This window comes from Pinus tabuliformis, chromosome 2_2 (assembly GCF_031772625.1).
Source record: "Pinus tabuliformis cultivar Carrire ecotype Pingquan chromosome 2_2, CPIR1, whole genome shotgun sequence".
Lineage (NCBI taxonomy): Eukaryota > Viridiplantae > Streptophyta > Pinopsida > Pinales > Pinaceae > Pinus > Pinus tabuliformis.
Window position 1 is genome coordinate 906,786,176 of NC_142300.1, and position 13,617 is coordinate 906,799,792.

Genomic DNA, 13,617 nt, shown 5'->3' on the forward strand with positions numbered 1-13,617 from the left:
ATGCTCCAAATAATCCCATTCGCTTCACCATGAGTAAGGGCACTATGAATCTCAATAGTTTTTTATCAACAAGAATATTATTATTGGCTCACTCACATAGTCCCATACATGATTATCCGAATATCATCATAGGCCCAGGTAGTCCCAATCTTGCTTGTCCAAGTCACTATTTGTAGTAAGTATGACGATTGATCTCACATCACGCACACAAACACACACACACACACACACACACATGAACATATACACATTACACAACATATAAACATATACACATATACATATTACACAACATCAGGACTTCCCATCACTTTCCCCAGGCTCAGGAAGCCCGCAATCTGGGTGGTCTATGTATGTGGATTGTAAATAATAGGATATGTCTCTCATTATTTAACCACAGATATAGTTTGCAATTAATATACCTATTAACATAACCTTCAACCTTTCCTATTCATAAACATGACATAAACAAAAGTATCTTAATCTCGTGATGACAAAATCATGAATTATCAAGGTTTCATCTTTCCCAATTAATTCGCGCACAACCAAGAATCTCCATACATGCATTAAATTCATAAACATGATTAGTTATTCTTCCATGAAAATGATCCCTGACGAGAACCTGTAAATTTCAATGGAATTTGTACATCTTCATTTAAGCATTACCATGTTCATGATTATTGATACACACACATAATCACATGTGTTGATGAGATCATATTTTAGAGAACTTCCTGCATCTATGTAAAGAATGTATATAATTGAAACAATATTTTCCAATGTTGCCAAAGTAGTTATTTTATCTAAATTCCTCCCTTTTACCTTATTTCCACCATTAGTACATTTAGTGGGTATTATTCTTGCTACCATATTCAACAATGTGTTTAAACTCAACATTTTCTTCATTCATGTTGTTCATGTGCCATTACACAACAATAATATTTTTAAACATAGATATCTTATCTTGCTACTATGATGGTTCTCTACCACATAACTATAGGTTTGAAGGACAGCTTTCATTGCTTCTCAACATTATGATATAGAGAATGCATATGGAGGTGTCTTGGTCATGCCAAGCATACATTTCCCAAATATTTTCAAGGTTAACCGAAACCATTTAATAACCTTAAATATTCTTTTATCATGGAAAATGCAATTTCTCTTTTCTTTCATGTCTTTTTCATTTTTTCCACATAATGGTTCATTTTTATTCTCATGGACCAACAACGTAAACTTTGAAATGGGAACTGATACTATTACCCGTTTTGTAGAGATAGCAAAAAAGTGACCCAATTTTGAAAAGGGGTGATGCAAAACACACATGTTTTTTTTAGAGCATAGTTTTTGGCACTATAAATTGGGAACTGATACTGTTACCCGTTTTGTAGAGATAGCAAAAAAGTGACCCAATTTTGAAAAGGGGTGATGCAAAACACACATGTTTTTTTAGAGCATAGTTTTTGGCACTATAAATTTTTTTATGTACATTGCATTTTAGAAAGGTAGTGATTTTGATGTTGATTTAAAAAAGTGGTCACCATGCCCTTTTTTTAAAAGGCTTTTTTTTTTTTTTTTACTTTTAATTTTATAGTTTATGAAATGTAAATAATTATTTTGTAAATTTAATAACTTTGGAAGTGGTCTTCTTCTTCATATTTTCTTGTTTTTATTTTTATTTTTATTTTTTTTGTAGTCAGCTTTATATTGTTTTGCATATTTAAAGAAGAAGGTCGATATTTTACATTTTTGATATTCTACATATTTATACATCGTAAATTAAATTTTCAATCCACATGAAATTATTGTCTCTAAAAAACATATATATATATATATATATATATATATATATATATATATATATATATATATATATATATATATATATATATATATATATATAGATATGAGACAAAAATGAAAAATAAAAAAATGTTAAGAAAAATTATCTCATAAACCATAAAAGAATTTGGAAAAAAATAAAAATATAAAATTAAGTAAGTAAAAAATAGAGAAATTAAAAAAAAAAACATTAGAAAAAATTAGGAAAAAAAATAAAAATTAAAAACAAGCTAATTTAAAAAAGAAAAAATTAAAAATTAACCAAAAAACATTAAAAAACTAGTAAAATTAATATTAAAAAAACAAAAATTAACTCAAATTAATTAAAAAAAAAAAAAAAAAAAAAAAAAAAAAACCAAAAAAATATGAAAATTATTTTAAAAAAACCAAAAAAATATTAAAATATAAAAAAAAAAACCAAAAAACATTTAACATTTAAATTCGTTTTTTTAAACAATTTTATTTTATTAAAACAAATTATTATTACTAACCCCTTTTTTAAAACAAATTTTGTTTATTATTTTAAAAAAAAATCATCAAAAAATTCTTAATATTTTTTTAAGCGAATTCAAAATTTAAATTTAAAATTTAAAAATTTTAAAAAATTATTTAAAAAAAAAAATAATTTAAAATTTAAAAATTTACAATTATTATTTTTAAATAATATTTATGAAATTCAAAATTTTAAATTAAAATTTTTTAATTGTATAATTTTTTTTAAATAATAATTATAAATTTTAAAATTTTTAATTAAAAATTTTTAATCATATAAATTTTTTTAAATAATAATTATAAATTTTAAAACTTTAAATTAAAATTAAAAATTAATTCTTTATTTTTTAAATAATTTTTTAAAATATTTAAATTTTAAATTAAAAATTTTAATTCGCTCAAAAAAAAATTAAGAATTTTTTAATGATTTTTTAAAAAAAATAAGAAACGAAATTTGTTTTAAAAAAAAAATGAATAATAATAAATTTTTTTAATAAAAGAAATTGTTTTAAAAAAAAAATTAATGTTATTTTTTTTTTGGTTTTTTTAAAATAATTTTCATATATATATATATATATATATATATATATATATCTTAATTTGAGTTAATTTTTGTTTTTTTTAATATTAATTTTACTAGTTTTTTTAATTTTTTCGTTAATCTTTTTCTTTTCTTTTTTTAAATTATCTTGTTTTTAATTTATTATTTTTCCTAGTTTTGCTAATGTTTTTTTTTTTAATTTGTCTATTTGTTACTTAATTTTATATTTTTATTTTCTTTCCAAATTCTTTTATGGTTTATGACATAATTTTTTTTTAATATTTTTTATTTTTCATTTTTGTCTTTTTAATATATATTTTATATTTGCTTTTTAAGTAATCAACATTTTAATCTTAATTTTAGTAGTTTTTAATTTTTTTTTGGGTTAATTTTCTATTTTTTTTAAATCTAGTTTGTCTTTAATTTTTTATTTTTTATTTTTTATTTTTTATTTTTTATTCTTTCTTTCTATTTTTACCTACTTAATTTTTAGTTTATTTTAAATGCTATTTTTTCTTTTCCATATTTTTGTTTTTTTTTTTTGTCAATATTTTTTATGGTTTTTTTTTGTTCCAATTTTTTTTTAAATATATTTTTTACTAATTTTTTGTTTTTGTTTTTTAATTCTCATCATTAATTTTTTTTTTTAACATTTTTATTATTATATATATATATATATAAGCTTGTTTTTATTTTTTATTTTTTTTCTTTTTACCTACTTAATTTTTAATTTTTAGTTTATTTTAAATGCTATTTTTTCTTTTCCATATTTTTGTTTTTTTTCTTTTTGACCTTTTTTTATGGTTTAAAAGATTTTTTCTTTTTTTCCAATTTTTTAAATTTTTTTTTTTTACTTTAATTCTTATCCTTAATTTTGTTTTTTTTTTTTACATTTTTATGATTGATTATTTTTTTTTTTTTTAATTTGATTTTTTTTTAATTTTTAATTTTTATTTTATGTTTTGTTTTTAGTATATATTTTAATTTATGTTTTGTTATTTCTTTTTAACCTTTTTTTTTGTTTTTTGTTTTTTCATTGTTTTAATTTTTTTAATTTTTATTTTATTTTATGTTTTCATTATTTCTTTTAAATTTTAATGTTTTTCGAGGTCATGATAAAATATTTTACGTCATTATTTCGAAATGTTGAAATTTTACTTTGGAAAAAAAAAAAAGTGTTTTCCCAACTTAACACTTTTCGTTTTGAGGGTGTTTTTTGGACAATTTTTGCACAAAAAATTGGTTTTCACCGCCATTTTTAAAACATGTTGAAAATTTACCCAAGAAAAAAAAAGGCATTATTCCAACATCAACACTTTTCGTTTTTAACACTGTTTTTTATGTTTTTGCAAGGATTTTTGGCCAAAGTTCCGTTTTGAGTTTATAGTTCCCGTTTCAAAGTTACTAGTTGTTTCGTTTATTTTTCCTATCTTTCATTTCCTTCTGTTCATATACAAGGTTTAATTGGGTCACATTTTATGTTGGATCCTACTCAACTCTTTGTAGTTGCTGCTAGAATTCCCTCAATTTTTTTTCCTATATTCAAACTTTGGAGCTTCCCTTTGATCATTTCTAGTTGTTAGAATTATCCCATGATTGCTTCTTAATTTTATAAGTCCATTTTTTAAGGAATTTCAAGTGTTGTCTTTTACTAAGGGAAGTGTCATTCCTTCTGAAAGGTAGTTATGGCACACCTTTAAGAGGTAGATTTAGTGCCTTCTTTTATGTTAATGGATTCTACCTATCATCGGGATATGCATTAGACTCATTTTCAAGGTATTGCACACTTTCTTATTACATTCGACAATTATGTCGAAAGGTGTATCCTAAGTGTCGCATTTGGAGGTAAGTGTTGTTTTATCATTGTTTCAATGGATACATGTTGATTTTGGGTGTTGAATGTTTCATCATCATGTGGTTGGTCATTTTTGTGTGTGATCATCTTCAAGTCTAGTTACATGCTCTGGTCTCATCTTTCTTCCTTACTGATCCCACACTTAGTTAATATTGGAGTTTTCTTAGCTCCACAACTTGCTCGACCAAGCACCTATATTTCGACCTCCTGGAACTATGTACTCTCTTGTCATAATCCACAGTCAAGCATCATCTTCTTCTTGGACCTGCATACTATGTAGTTACAACAAACTACCTCCATCAACTGTGTATTGCGCAATCTCAGTGCTCAGTCACTGTCAACTTCACTTTCGCACTACACACTCCTTGCCTAGTCTTTCCCTCACTACATACTGCGCACTTTCAATTAGTCTCTAGGTCATGTCTTAGCCTTTGTAATGCTCAACTACGTAATGCATTGACCCTCTCCTTCTAGAACTATGCACTATGTAGTCATAATGAGCAAGCATGTATTCTCTTCCTCCTTAACTTCCCTAATTGTGGAGTCATGCCTCCCTATCTTTCATCCACTTCGCCCTACATAGTAACATATCCTAGACCCTCACTCCCCACCTCCTTCTCCTATGCACAGAGAAATCCATAGGCCTCCTCTAGAGTCCTACACATTGTCACATCTCAGTTACTATGTTGCATGAGAAATAGGATAGACTAGGAGATTTTGGAATGATGTCATCTTGTCATGGGTGAATTCCATTTGCAGGTGTTATTGTCTTCACATGACAATATGATGCTCAAGGAGGATGTCAAAGAGACACTACAAGAACAAACTCGTGAAGTTGAAGATACAAGGAAATCATCAAGCAAAGAGATAAAGGGACACTACATCACAATAGAAGAATGAAGGTCAATATCATATGGAAAAATCTATATCATAACCATGGAGGATGAAGATGAAGTACATGCAAGACCTATCATGAAGATGTGAAGATAACAACAAGGAGAAAATCTTAGCATTAACAATCTACAACGATGTTCCATGTCACTATTTCCAAGTCATAGATTCTCAAATTGTCACCATGAAACTAATATGTGTCATTGTATTTTGCCACATGTAAAACTGTATTTTGGAAAAATGTGAAATGTAAAATGTGTGGAAGCCTAAGGGTCATACATAGAATATGAAGACTCATGTAGAAGCTCAAAGGTCTCTTAGGAAAAAAACATATGGGAGCTCAAGAGCCATCCGAGAAGGTCAAGAGCCACAAGGGAGGTGGAAGTCACTTCATTTGTTATATATGCACCCTCATAGCTCAAGCAAAAGACTTTTCACCTTGGCTTCTCAAGCTAGAAATAGGAGAAAATATTAGTCTTTTCACAAGCAAGTAGTCACTTAATAGTAATCCATTGGGTTTACAATATTAATAATATGTCGGGTTTATAGTATTAATAATACATTGTGTTTTTTATCCCTTGGGTTTATAATATTGATGGGTTGGGTTTATTAATCCTTTCCATTTATAATACTAATCCTAAGGGTTTGTTATATTAATCTTTTGTGTTTATAATATTTATTTATTGAATTTATTATTCCTTTAAGTTTATAATATTAATAACAGATTAAGTTATTAATCCTTTAGATATATTTTTTAGTTTAATATATAATCTAGTTAATATTATTAATATAATCTAAATAAATATAAAAAAAATACTAACAATTTTATGAATAAATATATAATTATTATTGAAAATAATATAATGGTGATAATTATATATTTTAAATAATAACTAATATGTTAATTTTTAATATAATAACAATATTTTACATACTAAATTGTTATTATTTAAAATATATTATAATATATATAATAATCAAATTTTATAATATTATATAATATATTGTTATATATTTTATTATATTACTATTATAATATTATATGATTATTATAATATATGATGTGATATTATTATTATTATTATTATTATTATTATTATTATTAGATTATGTTATATTAAATTATTATAATATTATATGATTATTATAATATATGATGTGATATTATTATTATTATTATTATTATTATTATTATTATTAGTAGATTATGTTATATTAAATTATTATATTATATTATTGTATTGTATTTTATGATTAGTTATATATATATATATATATATATATATATATATAATAATAAACATAATTATATATATGGTTATTGTTTTTTTCATTTATTAATGAAGAATAAATTATTTTTAACAAAATACACTGGGTAATTATTAATGTGATTGCTATGTGTATGAATCAAATGATTAGATAATCAATTTTTACTTGTGTATCACGTTGACAAATATAAGTGTGCTCATACTATGGGCAAGGTATTAAAAACCATGCCATCCAAATTCAAGCCAATACCTACAAACTAACCACACGATTGGTTTGAATTCATACGGCACCTAAGTGAAGTGGTTTTCGAGACTAGCCACTGTCGATACCGACCAACCCGTCAATATCAACGCACTCAAGTCATAAATTTCGGCAGGATTAAATATTTAGTGGGTAGGGTCTTTACATCAAAGAAAGTTTGGTATCAATTCATTCAACCTCGGACCCTGAAATCAAGTCAAGGTTTTCGGCACGAATAAATACCTAGTGGGTAGAGTGTTTAGTTTGTCGTCGATAAAGTAGCTACAGCATATATAGAAAGGTGAAAATATTATATAGAAATGAGCACAACTTCAAATAAGGTTGTACAAATGGTGAATCGTCAATTTTAAGGTGACACTCTTAATTTGTGTGGGCCATAAATCGAAACTCGAAGAAAAATATATGACGATCAGTAGTTTGGGCCTTGGGCCCTGCTGTTAAATCAAGCTCACGGAATTTGAATCACAATTCACACTGTGACGTAGCAGGCGACACGAAGCTACCACCAAATATTATATATTTGGCATCCCTCTTCCTTTGCTATCCAAGTGATCTGTGGTGAGTTGAAGGAGTTGTATGAACATCCAAGCTGTGAACAACGAAGGTTTTCTTGTTCAGGCTCCGGATATGAATATGCAATCTGTGAAGGACGAAGAGGCGCTTCGGGCTTCGGCCCTAGGTCTGGCATTTTCCTTAGAGACACCCTTTCTCCTAAAATGTGCAATTCGTCTTAAAATCCCTGACATCATCTCGAAAGCCGGCCCCGATGTTTCTCTCTCCGTGCACCAGATCGCCGCCCAACTCCCCTCTGAAGATCCCGACATGGGCGCCCTTTCCCGCATTCTTACTTACCTTTCCACTATGGGAATCTTGCGGGCAATCGTGCCACCGGAGGGAGTTAATGCTCCCATGAACATAAAATACGGCCTTACCAATCTCACCAAAACCTACTTCACCTCCGAGGATATTAGTTCGCGAAGCCTAGTTCCCTTCGTTCTTTTGCAGACACACCCACTTTACGTTACTGCCTGGGACCATATTCACGAACGTGTGCTTCATGGCGGCGATAATTTCAAGAATTCTAGTGGCAACGGCAAAGACTTCTGGAATTTCGCAGCCGGCGAGCCGGAGTTCAATGCCATCTTCAACGCAGGCATGGTCTCCGTAACAAAGGCCACTATCACATATGTCTTAGCTGTTTATGACGGCTTCAAAGACATCAACACGCTGGTGGACGTGGGCGGAGGGCGCGGGGAAGCATTGAGCCTCATAACTGAAGCACATCCTCATATTCGCGCTATCAACTTTGATCTTCCTCAAGTCATCGCAAATGCACCAACTATCCCCGGTATCTCTATTTTTCTATTTCGCTCTTCTTAATCTTTATATAGTTATTTATGTCCAATTTTGCTGCCTCATTCATAGATATTATCATTATTTAAATTTAAATTTAAATTTCAATTATAAATAATAGTTTCCTAAACCGTTAAAAAGTAAACAAAATATTTCAAAAAAATTTGTATTAGTATTTGAATTGTATTTTTGATAATGAAAATAGATTTCAATTATATTTTTGATAATGATAATTTTCTAAACAAAAAAGCAATCCAGTTAGACTGCAGCTTATAGTTAGACTGCAGCTTATAGATATACTTTTCCCATGCATATAAAGATTTATATCTAAATCAAACTCCTCCTCCTTATTTTTATTATGAGGACACCGTGTTCCTTATCTATTCGTTAATCCTATTCTAATTCACGCAGGCGTACAGCACATGAGCGGAAACCTGTTTGAGAGCGCACCCTCTGCAGATGCGATTTTTATGAAGGTGAGTAATACTGTTTGGCTGTTGTAATGGAATTTATTTGGACGTTAATTATTTGGTAATATCTATATGCAAGATATTAGTACTTTATTTACTTCTAAGAGTTTATTTTGGATTTGCCCATGAAAGAATTTTCTACATAGTTGGAACGACGAAGACTGCATCAAGCTACTGAACAACTGCCACCAGGCTCTTCCGGACAAAGGAAAGTTAATATTATCTGAGGCTATCTTGGATTTAACAGAAGGCTCTGACATGATAGGATCTGCCAATGTTTTAGATGCTGTTATGTTGAATTGTTTACCGGGAGGTGGTGAAAGGACCCGAAAACAATGGAATGATCTACTCCAAGCAGCCGGTTTTTCTATCTCTAAAATCGTGGGGAGGAACGGCACTTTAACTAAAGTTATTGAAGCAATCAAGTCCTAAATGTTTAGATCTATTCCTACAGTTTATTTGTGGCAGAAAATTAGTGTGCTTCTAAACCGCAATATATGAAGTTCATGTTTAGTTTATTGCATTATCGATATAGTTGTTACCCATGAAGAATCACGCTGTCTCCACCAAAATATATTGAGAAGTCATGATGTAATCGCATATCTTATGTTTTATTTATTGTATTTTTAATACAATTAGGCTATTATTGAATACTTGTGTTGTGTCTGACTTTACGGTGTATGTCTCCAGTTTATGATGTTAATGTTTGAAAGTATTGTGATAGCATTACGCACATCCCATCTTCAATTATTGCTACACCACTAATACACAAAACGACTTATTTCACAACGCCAATGGTAGATATTTTAGCCGTGTAGTTCATGCTCTACGGGGTATTCTGTTATGGTTTAGAAACAACCTAGTTCCCAATGCAGACGATAATTTTTATCTGTGCAATTCATGCACTCACTGCTATTCTCTTTTCGTTTGAAAGTTGTTTTTTGGACGGAGGAATTTTTTTTTGTTATTAGAGTTAAATAAACAAAAGCCAATACTGTTTCTGCTATATAACCAGCAAAGTAGCTGAAAAGTAAACAGGTTGCATTCAGAAGACAAAAACTACAGCTATATATATATATAGATATATATATATATATATATATATATATATATACTTTAATATGGTATTATGACCCATTCACAATCATCGACACCCCAAAGCTTGTACACAAACTCCACATACAACCATGGGTTATACCTAAGCAATTTTTGCACTTTGGAACAACATATGTTTTACTATACTTCAGCATTTACAGTACTTCATTTTATAATTTTTTATAATTAATTGAAATTTGTAGAATTTACCATTTATAAAAATTTTAAATTTAATTTTTTAAAATGGGCTAATTCAATGGAAAAGTATCATAAACACTATACTTAAATATTTAAAGCACTTTATTTTACATTTTTTTACAATTAATTGAAATTTGTTGAATTTACAATTTATAAAGTTTAATTTTTTAAAAGGTGTTAATTCAATTGAAAAGCACATTTCTACAAGTAAGAGGTTAGTAGTTCAATTTCAGCATGCCTTATATTCATATGTATTCATATGCAATGACTAAAATCATTTTTTTGTGATTGAGATCTTTTTTACCATCACCAATAAGCTTATAATGATATTTTTTACCCCCACTAAAATATGAAATTTTGATGGTCAACTAACACTACCACCCATATGCATCAATAGTGATGGTCATGAAAGGTCCATCACCATGATATTTTGTTGTTCATATGAAATGGTAAAAGTCACTATATGCCATTATAATTATCACTATTATTGATGGACCTTGAATATCAACACAACACTTATCCTTTTAACCATGCAGTTTTTGGTGACATTCAATTTTTGGTGACAAAGACTCTTTTGACTATCACCAATGAGCTTATGGTGACATCTTTCGACCGTCACCAACATAATAATGATGGTCAACGAACCATCCCCATATATATGCGTCAATAATGATGAGTAATGATGAGCTTGAAGGGTCCATCACAATAAATCATTGTTGTTCATATGAAATGGTGACATTAAGTGTCCATTATTATAATCATTATTCATAACTGAACTTGAATGTAACCACAATAACGTCTTTGGTGCCATTCAATCTTTTAGTGACAAACGCTAAAGTTCATCACACTTGCTCATATAAAATGGTGAAAGTCACCATCTATCATTATAAATCATTGTTAGTGACAAGTCTTTAATGTCACCACACCACTTATACTTTCAACAACAACACCGAGATTGAAATATCACATAATATCACATTTACTTATACAACTTTGTTTTATACAAATATCCTTTTTCATAAATTTATTTTGTGATCTAAATTCTATTTGAAGCTTCATACACATCCTCTAACACTCTCTTATAATTACAAAGTCTCATATATATGCTTCATTCCACTATTTTACTTTGTTCCTTTGCCCAAATAAACACACGAGAGAACTACTTTTACTAATTTCATAGATTGAAGACAACTCACCTTTTTAAGTTCAATAGATAAGTAGTGCCACTTGACCCCTCATATTTATACATGTGAATTGATGAATAAAACTAATTAAAGTAGACTAAAAATAGAGTTTTGTCTAATGGTTATGTAATGGTGCCGAGCCAATTACTTTTTTCACCATCAAAAATATAATTGACTCAAATACTTTTTTCACCATCAAAAATATAATTGACTCAAAAGCCGTTTTGCCAATGGGACGATGTTGATGCCCTTGGGGGCTAAACCTTTTAGCCCATAGTATCTCCTTGCAAAACCGAGTTATTATATGCCAATCCATTAAATATTTTTTGCCCAGGGTAATTTCCTTCCTAGACAAATCCAAATTAAATTAAATATTTATCACATAATTTATTGGCAACCTTTATCTCGATTGCAGGTTCTTACAGCTTACTTACGTGGCTATTTGGCCGACCTCTCGCTCTCCGTTTATAGTGATAGACGTTAACGTTGAGAATCAAAATTTTTTGTGGGAAAACTTTTGTAGCTAGAAGTGTGTTATTTCTGACATGTGTCATTGTCCCCGTGCAATCTAATGAAAAACTCGAGGGTTGGAATTCAATTCAAGCTACCAAGTACAACACTTAGTGGGTCCTCCCCTGTAACACCCCTCAGTAAAGAGTAAATATTTAATTTACTTTGACTATAGTAACTTTGAAGGCTGTGGGCCAAAAGAATTCCTGTTGTAGTGTTAGAAATAAATATTTATATTATTCTAATTAAATTAACAATATTAGTTATGGTAAGCCCAGGAAGTTACGGAAGGGAGAAATGCTAAAAATGAGGATTTCCCCTCTTAGATAGTTAAGAGACAGTTACCTCCTTTCTTAGAAATAAATATCTCAGTTTGTGATAAAAAAGGGAAAAAAGAGAGAATTTCCCCTCTTAGATAGTTAAGGGACAGTTACCTCCTTTCTTAGAAATAAATATTACCTCCTTTCTTAGAAATAAATATCTCAGTTTGTGAAAAAAAAGGGAAAAAAAGAGAGAAGAGAGGTAGAGAGGAACTAGAGGTAATTATCCCTTAGACCGTATTTTCTTGAGATAAGGCCAGCTACTACCATAGGGAAATTCCTGAACTAGGTGTGGCCAGTGGAATTTCTGTTCAGACCTCAGTGTCTATAAATAACAATTTTGGGCAATACCTCATGGGGTCAGGTAAGCCATGATAGACCTAGGAGGTCACTGTCCAAGAAGATTGTCCTGGAGAGGAAGTCAGCATGGGGGGAGCCATGGTGGTGTTACCATGCTCATTGGCTGGGCGGAACATTATTTCATTCCGGGTGACTTCCCGTGGCAACCTAATAGATGAGTATTCCTGTAAATACCCTTTTGGAGATAATTTATGTAAATTGTCCTTGTACATTAATTTTGTGAACTAAATTTTCTTTAAAGCGGTTCTTGTACGCTGTTTGTAACTGGTTCCAGTGAGTTGTTCTATGGGAATGACAATGGTCTTCTTGCATGCAAGAAGTAATAAACACTGAAGAAAATAGTTGTATAATGGAAGTCTTTAGTTTTGACGTCAGATCTAACATTATTAATTTATCATAATAGAATCAGATAAGTACATATATCATGGTTGCCTTAGTTATGATTGACTGTGTGAGAAGTAATGAAGTTATTTTGCCTGGAAATAGTTTTGTCTAAGAACTAGACTCTATGAATTTGCAAAATGACAGAACACTGGTTGAGGGATACATTGGAAGCCGACGTTTCCACAGGAAAAGCCGTGAGAAATTGTAAATCTGAAGAACATACCTAGTTGACTATATAGCCTCGGGATGGAAATAAATTAGATAATTCAGAATTACTCTGTTAGTGCAATCTTGAACATTTGGATAAGGCTATTTCCACCCTCACAGAAACCCCAGGGCAGAGCAGTCCAGTCTGTCACCCGTTATCTGCGTTAACCCTGTGGGGCAAGAAGAAGTTTGGGAAGGATTTCGACCTTTGATCTGGGGCATGAGTTATTTGACAACATGAAATAGTTTCTTCTACCAGAAAACTGAATACGAGAATGACATTATAACATAACTGATAAAGCAGTAGTAATCATAGGAAAATCCTTATTGTCAAAATACAGAGTCAAGAAATTGGCAATGTAGTTCTCCATTAATAACTCATACATTA

The 13,617-nt window shown here is 29.5% G+C and overlaps 1 protein-coding gene across 1 annotated transcript; it reads left to right on the forward strand.

Moving 5' to 3' along the window:
• Positions 1-7,684: 7,684 nt before the first annotated feature.
• LOC149195941 (O-methyltransferase 11-like) lies at positions 7,685-9,626 on the forward strand. The gene is made up of 3 exons (XM_089408952.1): positions 7,685-8,496; positions 8,913-8,977; positions 9,104-9,626. Exons 1-3 carry the CDS (start codon positions 7,725-7,727, stop codon positions 9,401-9,403), a joined length of 1,137 nt encoding a protein of 378 aa, XP_089265078.1. The 5' UTR covers positions 7,685-7,724; the 3' UTR covers positions 9,404-9,626.
• Positions 9,627-13,617: the final 3,991 nt, after the last annotated feature.